General features: G+C 35.6%; 1 protein-coding gene across 1 annotated transcript; it reads right to left on the minus strand.

Moving 5' to 3' along the window:
• Window positions 1-641: 641 nt before the first annotated feature.
• On the minus strand, window positions 642-18,341 carry LOC133842031 (anoctamin-8). Its single transcript, XM_062274929.1, is given in 20 exon segments — window positions 642-898; window positions 956-1,084; window positions 1,086-1,102; window positions 1,160-1,230; window positions 1,232-1,554; window positions 3,177-3,432; window positions 4,081-4,172; window positions 4,225-4,572; window positions 4,633-4,962; window positions 5,025-5,213; window positions 5,215-5,259; window positions 5,261-5,326; window positions 5,438-5,568; window positions 5,632-5,767; window positions 6,696-6,761; window positions 7,637-7,792; window positions 7,845-8,508; window positions 9,230-9,482; window positions 17,048-17,457; window positions 17,921-18,341. Coding segments are annotated over 19 exon segments (3,711 nt in total). The 5' UTR covers window positions 17,301-17,457; window positions 17,921-18,341; the 3' UTR covers window positions 642-712.
• Between the last annotated feature and the right edge of the window lie 1,405 nt (window positions 18,342-19,746).

Consider the following 19,746-nt stretch of genomic DNA (forward strand, 5'->3'; position numbering starts at 1 on the left):
TTTGTATTTATTGCTTTAAATCCATTCTCGAGATATATGTAAAATTGTATAATATTTTATAGATTATGATTATAAAATATATGTAGATGAAATACAAATTATGGAAGTGACAATCGACCATTTAATTTTTTTGAAAATATCTCGAAAACTGTTCTAAGCTTTCAATGCCCAACACCGCCTTTAGAAGGCCCTATGTACAGTACTAGTAATACGGTTTTTGTCAAGCTAAGAGTATACTGGAGTAGTAGCATTTTATTTATGTATGAAAACAAATACATAAATAAAATTATATCTTTACATTAACATACGTCTAATTTAAATTGTAGCTAATATGATCCAGAAAGTATAACAGAGTGGTGACTAAGGGGACTGTTTGCACTAGAGGGTTAAAACAAAAAAATTCGTGTTTCTCGACCCAAATACGGTTTTTTGAAAGTTCGATTCATCAGTTGAAACGATTCATAGAAATGTCTATGCGAAATCAATCAAGTGAATAGTTTTTGATTTCATATATTCTATAATGTATAAGTTATTTAGATCCTCTTAGTTCTGGACAAGACACACATTCAGCAAATTGCTAATATCGTTTAAGACTTAAAAAGTATGGATGGTTTGTGCTTAAAAAATTATTTACACATTAATAAATAATAAATAGTTTTCACTTTTCTACGGGTTAAGTTTTTTTTTTGATATTCGAATGGGACTGATGTTTTTACTGTTGTTGCTGGGGATGATTATGGTAATGGATAGAAGAACTCGCTTGTGTGGAGGAAGATGTCGATATTGTGGTTGCAGGTTTGATCACAGGTTTGATATCCTCAATTTGTATTAATTGTTCGATGGGTATTAAGGACAACTCCCCGCCAACAGGTTGTGGCATAGGAAGCTTGGCTAGAGCCTACAATAGAGAAAACAAAATGTATTCTGAAGCACCATCTTATAATACCACTTTAACCTTGGCATGCTCCACCGCAATTGTAGCTGCCTTTTCAGCCTCACGCTGTCGACGTTCCTTTAACTTAAGCGAAAATATCGCAACAGAGCGAGCACTCTTCACCAATTTCTGTTTGAGTCGCGATTTTTTTTGCAGCCAGTTCAGCAGCTATTTGAAAAAAAGTATATAATTAACGCTGGGACTTAGAGATATTTTCCAACTAACCCTTAATCTCGTCATCTGTATTGACCGAAGATGTTGATGCTGTAGGTGCAGCTTCCTCTTCTCTTTCTTTTTTCTCTCTCGCTTTCCTTTTCCTTCTCACGATCTTCCTTAGCATGCTTCTGTTGAAGTTTTTGCGAAGAATTTGACAAAGCACCTACGCTTGGACGCGACTGAGAATTGATAACACCGCTAGAGGCAATAGGACCAACGCTATTCGGGCTAAACACGCTTCCACCGCCCGATGAGGAAGAAGATGAAGCAACAATTTTATGTTGTTGTTGCGTAGCTGGAGACGTGGCTAGCTTGTTACCAGATGCGCCGGACTTCAGAGCCACATTGCTCCAAGATGGTGCAGGCTTCAGGATATCGGTGTTGTCAGTATTGTTTATTAGTTCCTTAATATAAAATTCAAAAATAATTAACAGAAGATCGAGTGCAAGATATTAAGCATCTAACTACAAACACCAAAAGCATTCGAGTAAAATATAATATGCAAGTGATATGAACTTATGGATAATTAGCCTGCGTGTAATACTTTAGGTGTGTGAAGAAAACCATTACTCACATATTTTAGCTATATCTAATTTTCAATGAAATCTAACTGAATTTGGAGTTTACTTCAAATGTCATTAATATAAGTAGGCACGTTTGATGTAATATCAAACTCTTTCACAAAATCTAAGTGTTCCAATTGTTCTTTATTAAATATACCCGCTACCCATATACATATGTATATCTGTCCGTCTGTCCATATGAATGCTAATTGTATTGTTGCGCCCAGATCAAGATCAAATGAAAAATTAGCAAGCGAATTTCTAAATCAGAAACACAGACTGTAATGAATAAAGTCTTTATGATTCCTAAAGATTTTGTTGCGATCAGAGAAAAAAACTTAGAAATTATTAAAGAAATAATGTTATATGGCAAAACCTGTTGCAGCTGTCAGATCTTAATTTCTTTGATAGTTTCTTATGTTTTGTATTCTATTATACATATTTCGATTGTACATCGATATATTTGTTATTACAATATTTTGTACTAGTGTAGTGTTTTGCTCTTAGTAAAATGGGTAGCAGGTATCTCACAGTTGAGCATACTTGACTGTGGCTTTTTACAAGTTTTTTTTTTTTTGTGTGTCTGAAAAGCAAACATAGAAAACACACATTGAACAAAAATAAATAGGACATTACAATTAATGATACACATCTCTATACCTTAGAAATACAATCTATGCTTCTATGCAGGTTTGCATTGTCGCTCACTTTTAAACGGGACATCCATTCGGGTGCATGAAGTTTTATGTGCAGTTTTTCCTTTAAACATGAGAATTCTATTAGAAGCTGACTAATTGGTTTACCTTTTACTTTGGGGGGAACGCGTTAAACAATTTATGTCAGACCGATGGAAATATCATAAATACCATTAGTTTAATGGAAGACACACAGACCAAAAATACACGTTTTGTGCATCAATACTAAATTTTATCTAATCGAGTACAACTAATCATTTAAAATAATAAAAGTATTAATAGTTTTTATAGTTGCTTCTATTGTTTAATGATGATAAAAGTGTGTGAATATGATACATATCATAACAATAAAACGAAATGTTTGGTTTTCTAATACTCTTTCACTTTGTGAATCCATAACTAATAAATCAATAATGTTATATTTTACTCGGTGCGTTTTGAGTCCTTGAGTTAACGGTACAAACATGGATAATTTATAAATGCTTTCTAAATTGAAAACCATACGGGAAGTGTCATAAAGGCAGTTAAGGCGATTTTCTTGCATAACTAACAAATACTACAATAGCAGTTCATCTTAATTCACTAAAGATGACATATAACGTTTAAACAACATTTTACAAACGTATTTTGCAATGCGAGCGATAAGTGAACTGACTTAAACAAGAGTAGTGTTATTTATTGGTTTACCAGCAATCAAGTCGAAAGATTGTGTATACGATTTTGTTTATGGGAAAAGGGATAATTAATAGTTAATTATTTGGATCTTACGCTCATCTGCAAATGAGTTGCGCTTTCAGCGGAAATTTTTCGCGTCTTGCTGTACGGCGGAATCTCCGCTATCTTCGTCGGATGCTGTTGCTGGAGTTGTTGTAATTGCAGCTGCCGCTTTGAGCAACGCTGTGGACTGCTGCTGGTGCTGCTGCCTGCCGAATCGCTGGATTTCTTGCGGAATGGTGGAATTTCCTGGATATGCATCGATTGCATGCGGGAACCTGGGTTGTCAACAACCGTGCTCGTTGAAACGCTGTTCCATATGAGAACGAAAAATATAAGAGAAAATGGAGTGAAAAGAATGTTAAAACAGATAATAATATTAAATTAAGCTAAGCAAAAGCGGAATAAAAGCAATTATGGGTACTTCATCCATTATTTTATCTCATAAAAATATTTATATTTTAGTTGTTCATTTGAGAGATAGTTTAATCAATTGAGAAAGTTTAAATGACAAATTTTTGAAGTGTTTGAAAAGCTAAACTAATAATACTAATGCATGGTTTATATTATCGATAAGTTACTGATACTGTTATTTGTTGAGTTTCTTCGTTGCTTTAAAATTTGGTTTTCTTTTGGTCGCTTTACGTTGAGCTTTTGTGAAACTCTTCTTATTGTACATCGCACAATGAGAGTGATGCTCGCACACAGAAAGACTTACTTAAAGACCGATTAACGCAAAAATTTAATAATTTGTTTTTTTTTTCAGTACTGATGATCAAAATTTAAACAATATTAACGTTCAGTTCATATGATGGTGATGAAATTGAGAAATCCCAGATGTATATGAATTTTTAGGTCGGAGATTTAAAATACATATAACCCTAAAAATGGACATCTAGAATTTTATTGTAGTCTAGAGTGCTTGCGCTCTGACTATCTAGCGATATTGAACTCTTACCCGCCATTGCCATCCTGATGCAAACTGCTGAGTGATGAACATCCGTGTGGCGGTGTCGATTCGTGCAGCGGCCGAATTAGTATTGTGCTAGTCTATAAATTATTATTAGTTTGAATTTTGTTGACACGCATCCATTATACTCACTTGGGATGGCGGTGAATCAGGTGAGGAATCGCGATTCTCGTATATATTAACATCCGCCTCAATGCTACGGCCGAAGCCCGGATCTGTGAGTTCGTGATCGTAAAGCAGTAAATCATCTGCCACCTGACTTTCCATGACTTGCTCGTGCGCTGTATTGCCTTCATTATATTCTTGTTCTGGCTGTGTTGATGTGCTAGAGTGTGGAGTGGGTGGTGTAGGGCGAGGTGAAGTGCCCTTGCACTGCATCTCACGTCGGCAATGCTCGGCACGTGCAATCTCCGCTGCCAACCAAGATGGCAATTCTGGCAGTAGCCATGTCAAAGCCTGGCGCAGACCCAGCATGATATGCTTTAAGTAATACAAGATACTGAAGATAATCTGAATGATTCTTCTATAGACAAATCTTACCTCCAGAGTAACAATCAGTATTATAGTTTGTGCGGTAGAAAGCCCTGGCCATAGTCGCGAGACCTGACCAGAGAGACCAATCAGCGCACAGTTGACAATCACTGCAGCCAGCGACAATATGCTAAGTGCATTTTGCCAGGTGCCAATGTTTGCTACACGTTGACCAAATGGCCGTTGATGTACATGTGCGAGCTTAAAGGCATCAGAACGAATCTCCATCAGGTTGTTGATAAGCGCACATAAACCAGCCAGTGGAAAGGCAGCTGAGAAGAGCACCACATAGCCCATTTGGACGAGCATCTCCAAATGATCTGAGAAAGTCCCATCATACTACAAAAAAAATATAATATTGTAATACTTTTTTTAAGAGTTTCCCTTAAATGACAACTTACCTTGTACAGTGAACTCTCAATCTCAGCCTGTCCAATATTACGTTTGCTTGCCACTGGCTGCTGGTGCTTTTGTTGTGGTTGCTGCTGCTCTACCGGCCTGGCATCAGACTCAGCTTTAAGTTTCTCTTCGGCGGTTGCTAACTCTTCAGCAAGACTTCGATTCAAATGTTGAGTGGGACTTAAAGCCCCCCCACATGTTGAAGCTCAGCTTAGCCAGCCTCCATTGCTCCAAAAAAATAGGGAATGGCCGACTCTCGTAAATTTCCAATAATTTGTCGAGAGATAAGCAAACCAGCCAATTGCTGTGAGGGTGAATGGTAAGATCAAAATATTAAAAGATGGTGATATGTAACATGATATTTCTAAACATGTAGGCCTGTATAAATGATAGATACTGAGCGTATAAAACTTACCTCCTTCAGTTTATCTTCATCGCGTAGGTAGAATGCGATGTAAAAGAGTGAGAGGAACGAGTTGACGAATTGAAAGAGAGCCACCTTAGCTATTAAATGATTCTCGTATTTGGACTGCAGTCGATAATTCTCTATACATAATAAGAGAAAGCCAATAATAGTATGTGTTTTTGTAAGCTTCAGTTAAGCATTACCTCGATCATTAAGCCAAACGGCCAACTTGAAATAGGCCTCATCCATCAAAGTAATAGCACCGGCCAGTAAAACTTTCGGAATCACACTTAAACAGCATAGAACGCTCTCCTCCGGAAGTTTGGAGTCCCACCAATCCTAGCGTATAAACAATTAACCGATAATGGCGGATTTATATAATCAAATTTGTTGTATTTTTTTTATAAATTTCCATAAATAGATTCACAAGCAAACAGTTATTATTAAAACTCTTAAAAAGACCGGTAATTAGCTTCTTTGTCCGGTATTAGTTCCCCGCATAAATCTTCAATTAAGTAATACTCATTTAGCAATACCTCAACTTTATTTAGATACTAAAATATTTCCGTGGTTCGACTCTTATATGTAATTTAGTGGAATTCTGAGAGCTATTTTTTATATCTATGTCCGTCTGCCCCTCTGTCTATAAGAAATAGAGCTATATTTTTTCAAAAGCACTTGTAACTTGTGCACACAGACCAAGTTTGTTTTAGATTTTTGCAAAATCCGGAAACCGAAAAGCAAGCGTAATTTTTATGATTCCTGAAACTTTGGTTTTTTTAATCGGTGAAAATTGTTTAAGTTATTTAAGAAATAATTCCAAATGACTAACAACGGCTTCTCCAGTCGGGTCTTAATTGCTTTAGTTCATAATCTGGCTTATCTTGTACCCTATGGTATATTTTAAATGTAATAGTATGGATATACCAAATACAGCTTTTGGTATATTTTACTATTTTTCAATATATTAATTTAGTACATTATAATAATTCCGCACTGTTTTGCCGTGTTTTATGTGTGTAATAAAGGAACCTTGAGCCCCCTGTTGTTTAAGCAAATTATTCTACATAATCTATTTGGAACAAGCCTAATGTTATTATGAATGTACAACATATCAGTGACAAATCTAATAAATATAATTGAATTTTTAACATTAAAAGGGGTGTATTTATTATGATTGCATCGAATAACGTTGGCGATTCGTAAAAATAATATGAAATTCATTGAATTATGAGCAATAATAACAAAGTTAAATAAATATAAAAACCTTGTGCAAATTATACATGCATTGCGGAATTCCTTTATCGGGTATATTATGGTGATCCAGCCAATCCTGTGAAAAAGAACAATAAACAAACGAAAGAACAGAAGATAATAGTTCAATGATGCATGATAAATGATAAATTCATAAATACTTCTGTTATTACCCTTTGTAAGTGGCATACAGATTTTGACATGATTCTAAACACAAAGTCTACTAGATGCTTTATAATTTGTTCAATGATGCGTGAGACATAATAAATACATAATTACTTCTGTTATTACCCTGCAGAAGAAAGAGATAACATATTTTGACATGATATACTAAGTCGTTCAACTTCACTATTTCTGCTATTACCCTGCATTTGTCGACACGGCCCTACATACTAAGTTAACTAAATGCTTTATAATCTTGCAGCAGTAACTACAGTCAAAGTAGTAAACAAATTCATTTTTAAATTTGAAAATTATTATTTTCGATGGGATAGTCTGTGTATGTAATCGTCATAGTAACCCATCCCTACATAAATGTTGATTGCTGATGTGAGTATGTTAAATTGATATTCTTGTTTACTGCCATTAATTTAACTTGTGAATTGTTTGTGAATGTCAAGTGCGAGTGTTCAGCCTTTGCGTGTACCCGTGAAAGCATCAATCAAATTAAATAAACAAATAAAATTCAACAAATTAATAAAAGTATTCACAAGCTCATGAATGCTTACAAGCACAGACATATGCGATTAAAACAACACATCCGCTGGATCACCCAACTAATAGTCAGTCCGCAATACACACACACAGACGTATACCCTTATGCGGACTACTTTTCCAACACGAAATATTAATGAACCTGGTACGAGTACTTCAATACATGGGGTAATTCATGGGAAATAACTTGTAGGTGCACCGAACTAAAGTCTAGCAAACGTATAAAATTAAAAAACTCACCTGAAATCTCAACATTAAAAACATCACAACAAACACTAAGCAGAGGCACAGACCAATTACAGGAAAGCTGACCAAATAGCGAAAGGCTCGCCGCTGCCATGCAGGAGCTTCTTTAGGTTCCAATCTTCCTGTCACATTGTTTTCTTCCAAAGGACCCTATTAATTTGCGCCTTAGAACCAGTAAATTATTGAATTTCAATTATCTCACCTTGTAGAGAGGCCTGGGCGGTTCAAGAAGTTCAGGTGGAGTTGATAAAGTTCCCCAGCGAAAGGCCAATTCCACGGAGTAGCGTTTCCAAGCCTCTAGATAGAGTGATGCCCAGGCTACATTGAAGAGCGAGAATAGCACATGGCCCATATCCTGAGCTATTTGGCCCTTGCCCCACAATATGCCATAGAGTATACTGCCAAATACGGCCGGCACACCCAATGCGCAAGTGTAGTGGCCCAGCCATGCAAAGTAGAGTGCAACCTTTACACCGAAATATGCTGCAATATCGTCTAATGGTTGGGGGGCACAGATCTGCTTGACCCAATGTGCTTGTAACTGCGCCAGAGAACCGCTCTCGTGCAAGGGAAAGACTTGTGTTATCAGTCCAGACTCCTGCCAAGCGGCAACAATACTTTGACCTTCAGCAACAGCAGCGCGACCCTGTAGAGCGTCAATGTCACTGCATCCTGCGCGTAGTCCTTGTAGAACCTGTAACACTAACCACTGGCGCTCTTGAGATGTAAACAAAGCTGTGCTGCCCACATCGCCCCGCAATTGTTGGAAGCAGTGACTTTCGCGGGTTGTAAATTCACGCAATGCCCCTCCTAGATCTGGACGCAAACGCTTTGGCAGGCGAGCTTCCTCCGCTGCTCTGAAAAGTCTAAGTAGAGAACAAACAATACAGTGACTCTGTTTCAGTTATTCGATTATTCTTTATATTCAATTCAAATTGGTTTTTTTTTTCTTGTTTTCTAACTTGGCCACTTTTAATTCATACCAAAGACTATAAAATACATACACAATAAATTAACTTCAGTTGGTTTGAACTCATGCCCTCACTACATGAGAAGTTTCTGCCTGGGCTGGGCTGACAAAATAGGTTAAGGTTAATGTTCTTAGTTATCTTAAAATGTGGAATTCATGTGGATTGAACGACATTTTATTCTATAGTCTATGAGTCTACTTAAGAATTGAAGTTATGTTTATACATCCAAAAATCTACGGAAAGGCTTGGAGGTCACCCTAACAGCCTGGTGACCTAACGCCAAGTCATCGCACTACTGTCAGGAGAAGACTAAAACGCTATCATCCTCAAGACCTGCTGTCTCGGGTATTGACCTAATGTTTACCAGCAATACTATACATAAATTTGTCGTATATCCTTTGGTTCAATTTATATAATTTGTATATAGTTTATATTTATTATGTGCTGCTGACATAATTAATTTTCTGCTTAGTATTTCTGATTTGTTTAAGTTGCTCAGTTAGGTATCAGTGCACCTATCTTTGTTACCATTTCGTTCTTATTTCAAATACAAAAAAAAACTAGATTTGTATATACATATATGTATGTATGTATAACATCACTTAAATGAACTTACATATTAACTGGAGCGCTCACGTAAAAGGCATTGCGGCTGGAGCTCTCGTGGGCCTTAACCTGGACTAGAAGACCTAATCCAGCAGGCGGCTGAGAACGTATGCGGGCGAGTAACCAACGCAAGGCCTCGTCTGGAGCATCCTCGGGAAATTCAATGACAACATCGCACTGGGTGGGTATTTTATTAAGCCAAAGGCGACGTGGCGTCATTAAGTGTCCTGCATAAGGTACTTTGCGACGTAGTTGGCGGGAAGCTATAACGAAGCGAATTGAGAAACGCTAATTAATTGTTTCAGGGAAACTGGCAAAGAAAAACAAAGCACACAAGCACCTCTAATTCAGAACAATTCCTTCTATTAATTTTAATGAAAGACGACATATTAATGCGAAAATCAGCAAAATATTGTGTTTATTAAAAATATACAAGCAATGATAAGTCTATCCAAACTTCAATAAAGATAAAGATAATATCGACACAAAGAATATGTAACATATGTATATAATACATATGTATATGCAAAAGGAAACTCAGTGGAACACACAAATGACTGCCACTAAACACAGAGGTATCACATATCTATTATTTAATTAAATTAAATAAATAAAAAATATATTTTATTTGTTTATCGCCAACAGATTCAAGATTTTGGCCGTCTTTATATTTTGGCTAATACTTTAAAATATTAAATGAATACCGGCTACAAAGAAAATGTAAATGGTAAGAGACACCTTAAGGAAGTGGAGGGATTTTTTTAATGACTTATACAAAATAAAACCTCAGTTGGCTATCATCATATATTGTGGTCTTCAAGTAGCTGGCGATTATCGAGCAAAGTAATTTGTAAGTGTGTTATAAACTAGTGAACCACCCACATACCTAATGCAATTGAATCAGTTGTTTTCCCCAAACAAACTTAAGACCGTGTAATTACGTGCGTCCATGAGACGATGGCATTTCCAACATAGTATACTGGGAAGACGGGGAGAACAGTTTACGTTTTAAGTATCACACGCTCATTTTATTTGTATTAGTAAAAAATACAAGCAGAAGTACCTAGTTTAACAAACTGTCGAGTTCGCAACCCAAAGTAATCTAATTGGTTTTAGCTAATGATGTATTTTCCAAAAGAAGGACTTGAGAAACATAAAAAAAACAAGTAAGAAAGCTACAGTCGAAGGTACTCGACTGTGAGATACCCCGCTACCCATTTTGAATAAAAGCAATATCTTTTGCGGTATTATTCTCAAAATATACGTAATATGCTGCAAAAATACTAAAAATATACCAAATGGTATATGTGGTATATCGACATAGTACCGCATTCAAAATATACCATAGACCGCACAATATTCCAGATTTTCAGCCAAAGCAACTAAGACCCATAATTTGAAACAAACTCTCTTATAGTCTCTGAGATCTAGGTGTTCATACGAACACAGACACAGACGAACAGACAGACGGACATGGCTAGATCGTCTCGACTGTTGACGCTGATCAAGAATATATATACTTTATAGGGTCGGAGATGCCTCCTTCTACCTGTTACATACATTTCCTGCCGGCACAAAGTTATAATACACTTCTACCCTATGGGTAGAAGGGTATAAAAAATAACCACATTTTATACCATCACAATACTAAAATAACTAATTTTTTAACAAGACTGCAGAAATAGTAAAAGCAAAAGTTCCGTTTTTCTTTTTGCCAAATAAAATTTAGTCCTGCGTGAAATGATTACACGTTGGCTCTACTTGAACTTTGAGATTTTCTTTTAGTGCCGAACAAGAGTTCTAAATAAAAACATATATATATACTAACGGCAGTACCATCAAGTGGCCCAGCGATACCAAGCACGGGCTTGTTGACGCGCGGACAAAACAAAATAAATTTGTAAACAGCATGCATTAAACGAAAACCGCGAATAAATATTAAAAGACGCTGGACAGCTAATTAAATTAGATTAAAAATATGTTAGAATAAATGTATAATAAAATAAATAACAATTAAATACTCGATAAATAAGCTAATAATAAGGTTTTAAGCTAAGGAATAGATTTACTAGAGCAAACTACGTTATTGAGATTATTATAGTTCACACACAGAATACGGAAGGGATTATGGCAAGCAAAGTTAGTAGATCTACGTGAAATGAGAAGAGGAAGAAAATTCCTAGTGATCCTGACAGGAACTGCAAAACTAATTTGACTTAACAGCTCCAAAGAGTCTATTTCACCATTAATTAGTCTCTGTATAAAAACAGCACCTTGCATAGTTCTACGGTCAGAAAGAGAAGGAAGGTTTAGTAATAAAAGTCTACTTCGATACGGTGGTAATCTAATATTAGGATTCCAATTTAAACTACGAAGAGCAAATAATAAGAATTGTTTCTGCACCGATTCAATCCTATCTTGATAAACCCTATACTGGGGATTCCAGACAAGAGATCCGTACTCAAGGATAGGACGAACCAGTGAGACGTACAAAGTCTTAGTGATGTAGGGATCATTGAACTCTTTCGACCAGCGTTTTATAAATCCCAGAACACCCATGGCCCTATTTACAGCAGACAGAATATGTTTATCGAATTTTAGTTTTGCATCAAGCAAAACCCCTAAGTCATTCACACCTTCAATTCGCTCAAGAGGAGTATCATATAACATATAGTTATTTAACTGGGAAAAACCCCTACAAAAGGTCATAAGCTTACACTTATTGCAGTTCAGATGTAACATATTTACTCTGCACCAAGATTCTAGACGATTAAGGTCACATTGTAACAGTGAGCTCGCAAGACTATCATTAAATGTCAGGCAAAGCTTAACGTCATCGGCGTACATAAGTACACGGGAATGCACAATAACAGAAGGAAGATCATTTATGAACAAAGTGAACAATAGAGGACCCAAATGACTGCCCTGTGGCACACCAGAAGTGACTTGAACACATTTAGATACAAAACCATTATAATAAACATTCTGAATTCTGTTGGAAAGGTATGAGGATATCCACTCAATTAGGCTATGAGGAAACCCTAAAACATTAAGCTTATACAGTAAAAGGTGATGATTAACAGAGTCAAAAGCCTTACTAAAATCGGTGTAAATGACATCCGTTTGCATTTTATTCTCGAATCCTTTAATTACAATTGAAGAGAACTCCAATAAGTTAGTAGAAGTGGATCTAGACTTCACAAACCCATGTTGGTAAGGTGAAATTATAGATTTACACAGATGTTGCAGTTGAGAAGTTATAATTTTTTCAAATGCTTTCGGAATCGCAGACAATTTAGATATACCGCGATAATTTTGAACTTTAGATTTGCTCCCTTTTTTTAGGATAGGTATAATGTATGATTTTTCCAGATTTTAGGAAAAGAACATGAGTTAACGGATAATTCAAACAATTTAAAAGCGGTTTACAGATACTACCAGCACAATACCTTAGCACACAACTAGGTACTCCATCCGGACCAGCCGAAAAAACAGGTTTTATAGCCAATAGTTCCGTTAAAATAGAGCTTTCAGTAATTAAAGGACCAAAAATACAATTAGATGAATTTAACTGATAAGGATAAGAAAAGGAATTTTGAGAACTTGGGACAGAATATGTCGTTTGGAAAAAGTCCGCAAATAAATCGGCAACATCATGACCATTAGATACAGTCATATTCTCCAAAGACATATATGCTGGTGATGACGCGGATCTACGCTTCGAGTTAACGAAGTCGTAAAATCGCTTTGGATCACGCTGAAATCTTATTCTGCACCTACTCAAATAATTATTATAACACTCATTGTTATGAGTGCGAAAAGCAGCTTGAGCAACAGAATAGCGGAGAAAATCAAAAGAAGAGCCAGTTCCCTTGAATTTTTTGTAAAATCTCGACTTACGATTTTTTAAATTCGATAATTTCTTAGTAAACCATAAGGGTTTATCAGACAAATGTGGAATACTTGATGGAACACAAGCATCAAATAGCGAGTTTAAAGTAGAATAAAAAAATTCAACCGCTTTATCCAAGTTTGTAGACAACGAAAGTTGGGACCAGTCAGTTTGAGATATAAGCAGAGCAAGTTTCTCAAAATCGGTTTTCCTAAAACAACGAGAAAGCTCACCACAACGTACGCTCGACTCTGACGCAATAACTGGGAGCTCCAACATAATTTCTAAAGTGGGATGGTAAGGGTCTTCAGGGAAGATATAGGAGATATTCTCGATAGAGAACATGAATCTGGGTCTAAAACAAAAATAAGGTCTAGAGACCTGTTTAAGCTATTTGGAATACCGTTAATCTGAGACAATGATACCCCAAAGAGACTATCAATAAAAACATGAGAAACAGAGGGGCAAAGTCCATTTAGATTCTTGGCGGAATGCCATGACACCCCAGCGATATTAAAATCACCAAGGACTATAAAGTGATCACGATCAGAAAGCATATTATAAATGTTATTAATAATAGAAAAATGAGCTAAATATAAAGCATCATCTGAAGCAGGAGGGATATATGAGCAAGAAATACAAATGTTAAAACTACCAAAGGATAATCTAACAGCCACTAGCTCAATGTCAGAAGTGTGATCAATCAACTCTGAATTTAATTGAGCATCTACTGCAATTAAAACCCCACCACCGCGACGTACCTTGCGGTCACGTCGGTATACGGAAAATCTACTAGAAAAGATTTCCGTATCAAGGATGTCATTTTTTAACCAAGTTTCAGTAAAGGCAATGACATTGAAAGGGAAAGATACACTATTTAAATATAAGTCAGTAAGTTTACTACAAATACTTCTTACATTCTGATAGCCAAGAAGTAAAGAGGATGTTAGTTTTTTGAACTGACAGACATAGAAGAAGGCTTTGAAATCGAATTCTTGCCACTACTAGGAAGAGAAACCGGAGACCGATTTTTCTTTTTCGCAACAAATTCTTTAAATAATAGGTGTTCCGGCCAAAACTCTTTACAGCACATCATGCTAAATTGTTCAGCCGGAACACTTATTTTAAAAGACGAAATCTCTCGTTCATACGAGAAATTAAATTTATCTACTTTAACCCTGGCTTGGGATTTGGACTTAATATAAGCCCGAACATCATCAGATGTCGTATCAGGGGAAAGCCTTGAAACGAAAATCTGCTTAAGAGGTGGCACTGCAACCAATGTGCTGCGGACAACTGAGGTAGGAGCTGGAGGCGATTCTTCTATCGTTACAGCACTAACGATCTCAACAGAGGATGGTGATGGTTGAATTTCTTCAACCGTCTCCATCTCAGTCGACAACAAAATCGAAGCCGGAGCAGGAGACTCCAATCTTAAAGACGTAATGTCATGATCTGGAACATCCAAAGCTACCGAAGGTTGAGGGGACGGAGAACTAAACGACATTAATTCCCCAGCAGGTGGTATAGATAAGCTTGGAACATCAACTGGGACAGAAAGCTCGATTGGGGTAATCGACAGACGCGTATTGGCCTTTTTACGCTTCGGAGACTCGGTTAAGAGCTTCATACTCTTAAACCCAGAATCCAAAGCAGAAAAGCTATCGGAGAGTTTTTTAAAGCCCGCCAATATATCTTTAAACCCAGTTCGCGTCTGCCGTATAAACCCAGCAATATCGCGTTCAGAGTCCCTACAATGTTCACAAGTCCATCTCAATCCAGACTTGGCCGAAATCAAATCAACAATACGGCCGTTAAAGCCAGCACATTTTTCATGTGCAACGTTGTCGCATAACCAGCAACAAACAAAACCCATTTTGGCACCAACTGGCACCCGGCATTTCTTGTTATAGCAGACCAACATGTTGCTAAAACAAATATTATTAAACCAATTAAAAAACCAAAAAGAAATAAATCAAAATAGATAAATTATTTGCAAACTAATATGATCTGTACTTACGAAGAGCACAAAAACACAGAGAGTATGCACAGGTCGAGCGAGACGCAAGATAGGTAGGCAACTACAACACCAAGAGAGGGAGAGTTACTATTCTAAAGAGCGTTGAGAGCACAAAGCACAAGCACTGAGAGTAAAGCGCGGGTCGAGCGAGACGCAAGATAGACGATAGCCAACAACAACACCAAGAGAGGGACAGTTAACTATTGTAACAGCGTTGAGCGCAAAGAATAGCAAGTGAAAAAAGAAGAGCGTGAAAGTAAACAAAAATACAAAAACAAAGTGAAGCGGCAACGAAAACAGAATTGTTTTGCTAACAAAGCAAAGCAAAGTTTGACCACACAATTTGTTGTTATATTTTCAGAAGAATGATAATAATTTACTAAATACACGAAAGCACACAGCGATTTAACGATCTGTAGTTAAACACAAGTGAGAGAGTAAAATTAATGTTATATTAATTGTAAATAAATATGAAATTTAATGAAAAATCACAAATTTAAGAGGGAAGAAAAAAAACACGTCCGACTGCGAATGCGAGAGCGAGCTTGATTTATTGGGACATAAATTCATACATACACCTGACCCTCGCTTAACTCGGACTCTTTTAGCACGAACTAGGTCTTACACGGTTACAAATTTGCTCCCATCCTCCTTTTAACACGCTCGTAGACCCAATGGTCTAAACTATACAAATAAGCCAGTTAATAAAGACGTTAATGCGAAGTCTCTCATGTCAGTATCGACGGGTCCATAACAAAAAATGCATAGTGCATACAATGCATACAACAACAATATAATTACAATGCAAGCTCAGCAGCACACATTTAATGTTCAAACTAATTAGTTCCGACCTTCTGAATACTACCACCATACATATATCCAATGCGTAAACAAATATTTACTAAAATTCTAAAATATACCGAAAGCTATTTTTTGTATATCGATATAGTATTACATTTTAAATGTATAATAGAGTACAAAATATATCAGCAACTATTCTACTATTGTAGTAGTAGTAGACGGTTTTGTCATACAAAAGCATTCTTAAACAAATTCAAAAATTTTCATCTGATCACAGCTAAATCTTCAAGAAACATAAAGATTGTAGTAACTATTCTATGCACCAAAATATTTAAAAAAGATTTAAGTTAATGCTTGCTATTCATTTTTTTTTTTTTAATTTGCTGGGGTCTAAAGTTTGTGAGATCTATGTGTTCTTCAGGTGTCTAAATCGTCTTGTCTTGGCTGTTGACAGCCATATACATCCATATACTGCATAAGGTAGGATATGCTTCCTTCTGCTTGTTACAAACATTTCCTGTAGGCACAAATTTATTTTGACTGTAAAATTAAATTTTTTCTTAAATGTCAAGAGCTTTTTTTGTACACCTAATATATGACTACACACTGCAGCTAAACTAAAGCTTACAGAATATGCATATGAGCATGTCCATAAAATTTAACGTAAATAAATGAATGTGATTTCTTTTGTTTTTAAAATTTTAAGAAAATAATGATAAATAATATGTTATTCATTTTATTTTTTGTTGCAAAATTTTTGAACAGGAAGTCACAAATATATTCTTTTTCAGATTTCCCACCCTAAAGTGCTGTTTTCCCCTGATATTATTCATCAATTTCAATCAAGATCCTTGCACCAATAACAATCTAGAAACAAAATAGGAACAAAATAGAAACAGAAATAAAACAAACATCGCATTATTGTACAAATTTTCTCAAACTTGTAGAAATTTGGTCACTATAATCAACAAAATTTTAAAATTAATTAAGCGATAGCAATACTACAAAATAAAACTACTACTCTTAGAAATGACTGAAAATGTCCATATAAATAATTAAGGCATTGTCTTAATTTCTATAAACATACATTGATGTAAAGTTCTCGATTTTCTTACCGTTTTCAATTGTCTCTTTGGCACAGGATATTAATTTGCCTTTGCGACGTCTCAAATTCGATTCAAAATTGTTGTCATCGGTAAAATCATCATCTCGCGTTATAACCTCACTAGCTCCAGAGGTGCCATCCTCACCAGCTGTTGTTGTTGACTCCGACACTTCCTCTGAGAACTGACGGACTGCATAGCTATGAAAGACATTACCTTTGCCTCCACCACCGCCACGCATCGTACCCTCAAAATGTTGGCTCATTTTGTGCCAAATAAAAATAACAAATCTTTCTTGTTATTTAATTTTTCTTCGATTTCCGTATCTTCGATTTTTTCTTATAATTTTAGTTTCATTGCTTAAAATGTTATAATTTTTATATTGGACAATATCACGTGATTACCAACACAATTATTAAATCCTGCGGAATATTGTTCATTATTTATTATTTTTTTCAGTAGTACAAATATAAAATGTCGATTACAATTTATAGGAAGAGAACGCAATCATAAAAGTACCATATGTAAAGAAATGGTGTAATAAGAAAAAAGCTAAAAACACGCAACAGAAAATTTTAATAAGAGAGTTTATTAGGTTTGTATTCCTTCTACCGGCTAGAAAAAGGGTGGCTTTTTGTGAATTTTGCTCAGAAATATTGAGTCCAGTTACTGTTCAACGATAGTCAAGGGTTCAATGTGCGTGGGAGTCACTTAACTAGTTTTTTTTTAATAGTATTTCAAAGTAAAAACGACTACAAAAACGGAAGCACCAGAAATTGTCTACTTATTTCATAATCGCAACGACCCATTTAGGTTAATCCGTTTCACTCAGATAAAAACGAACCATTCAGGTAGGCATTTTCTTAAAAAAGAAGTATTGCATACCTCTAAGGGCGTCATTAAAAATTAAGCTTGAGCCCCGCTGCCTGCTCGTGCAAATTGCAGTAGAATTTAATTATTAAATTACCAACAATTCTATAACAATTATCTGACGGACACAAATTGTACACGTTTCCACTTTGGAAAATGCCACTACAGACTGAAATGTAGCAAAGTTGCTGCGCCCAGCTCATCATAGGAAAGAGCGCGCTCGTGGTGAGTTTCTAACTTATCGATTTTGTTCTGTGAGTTCTCGTGAGGTCGCTACATGCGTGCGAGACAAAATAAAAACAGAGAAACACATATTCGCATTGCCTTTTTGTTTTCATACACAACTTTTGTCGAGAGCTAAATAAGACGCTTGCAGAAAGCTAGCAGAAAATAGGAAGAAGCCAGATAAGAATACCGACTCCATGACTCATTTCGCAATATCAACTCACTTGAATATATTAATCTATGTTATTATCTTTAGGTTAATTCAAAATCATTTAGTACTGTTAATATATCATTAAAGTACAATTTTTAAAGACAAAATTACATTTATCTTAAGGATTCTCGCAACTTAATAATTCAACAATTTAAAAAATTATGAAATTAAATAGTAGACAAATATTCTTTAAATCGATTTTAGAGGTGTGAGCACAAAACATTTTTGGTTGGCGGTGAAAAATTGAAGCTGACAAAAGGACGCGTTCTATTGTTTAGCTTCTTAATGTCGGTTAACACTCGTGCAAAAAATACTTAAAATTCATTGGTGTAGGGTAGTGTGACCAAATTCTGTGAGAACAAAAAACTTTAGGCTTTCTAATTTTGACCCGATGAGAATATTGTGAATGGCAATTTTTCTCAGCGCTAAATAAATGTAACTCCAAATGTTTGAAGTTTACACCTGCTGTAGTCCTTATTACATTGTTAACTCATTTTAATACTACATAGACGAAATCTAAGCTGTCTATACATCTTATTTTACTTTTAAGCAAAAATGGCACAGCACAAACAGGACCAAGAATTTTACGCTTAGAACTTGTAATAATGTCAAAAGAGGCCGAGTGCTCAGATTTAGGTAATAAAAGTCATTCGCGATATTTTTATAAAAAAAAACTTTCAAGCCCGCCTCCTTAATTTACAATAATAATGAGTTTAAAAATGGTTACTTTTTTGTCTTTAAAAAAAAGTATTGAGTTTCTTAAGCCTCTCACGCACTATGCAAACAATTTTCAGCAAGTTGAAAATAATTTGCAATTTTTTTGTTTTGCAAGTTCTTTTTTAGCAGCCAAATGTTTTCACTAGTGTTTATGCGTGTAAATTTGATGGCAGCAGTCAAGTTGCTGCCAATTTTTTCGCATCGTGTGCACCTAACTTCAGATAATTAAGAAAAAATTAATTTAAAAACCCTTATTACTAGCTATCAATTTAAAAATCAATGCTGCCCAATTGTGAGACTTAGAATTGACCAAATTGGGGTTTTAATAAATAAATTTTTGTCCTTTTTTTAGATAGAGCAACTCAGGATCAACTTTCGAATAGTTGCAACAACTTAGGATATCAATGATTTCGTGACCCATAGCGCAATTTTAAAGCTACCCATAGCTTAATTTTAAAGCTAGAGCTGCGAATTTGTGTATACAATAATAACAATAGTAATTGTGATAGCTGAATTGATTTGGTTGCGATAAAAATTCTAGAAGTCATACTTTTGTATCTACATGCTCGCCTATATTGGCATGTGTAGTTTTGCAACAAGGATGAACACGATAACAATTGATCGTGTCGTAGATATTTAGATGACCATAGAGAAAGGCCACTGTAAGATACAATATATCAGCTAAAAA

Source organism: Drosophila sulfurigaster, chromosome 2L (genome assembly GCF_023558435.1).
Source record: "Drosophila sulfurigaster albostrigata strain 15112-1811.04 chromosome 2L, ASM2355843v2, whole genome shotgun sequence".
NCBI classification, from domain to species: Eukaryota; Metazoa; Arthropoda; class Insecta; order Diptera; family Drosophilidae; genus Drosophila; species Drosophila sulfurigaster.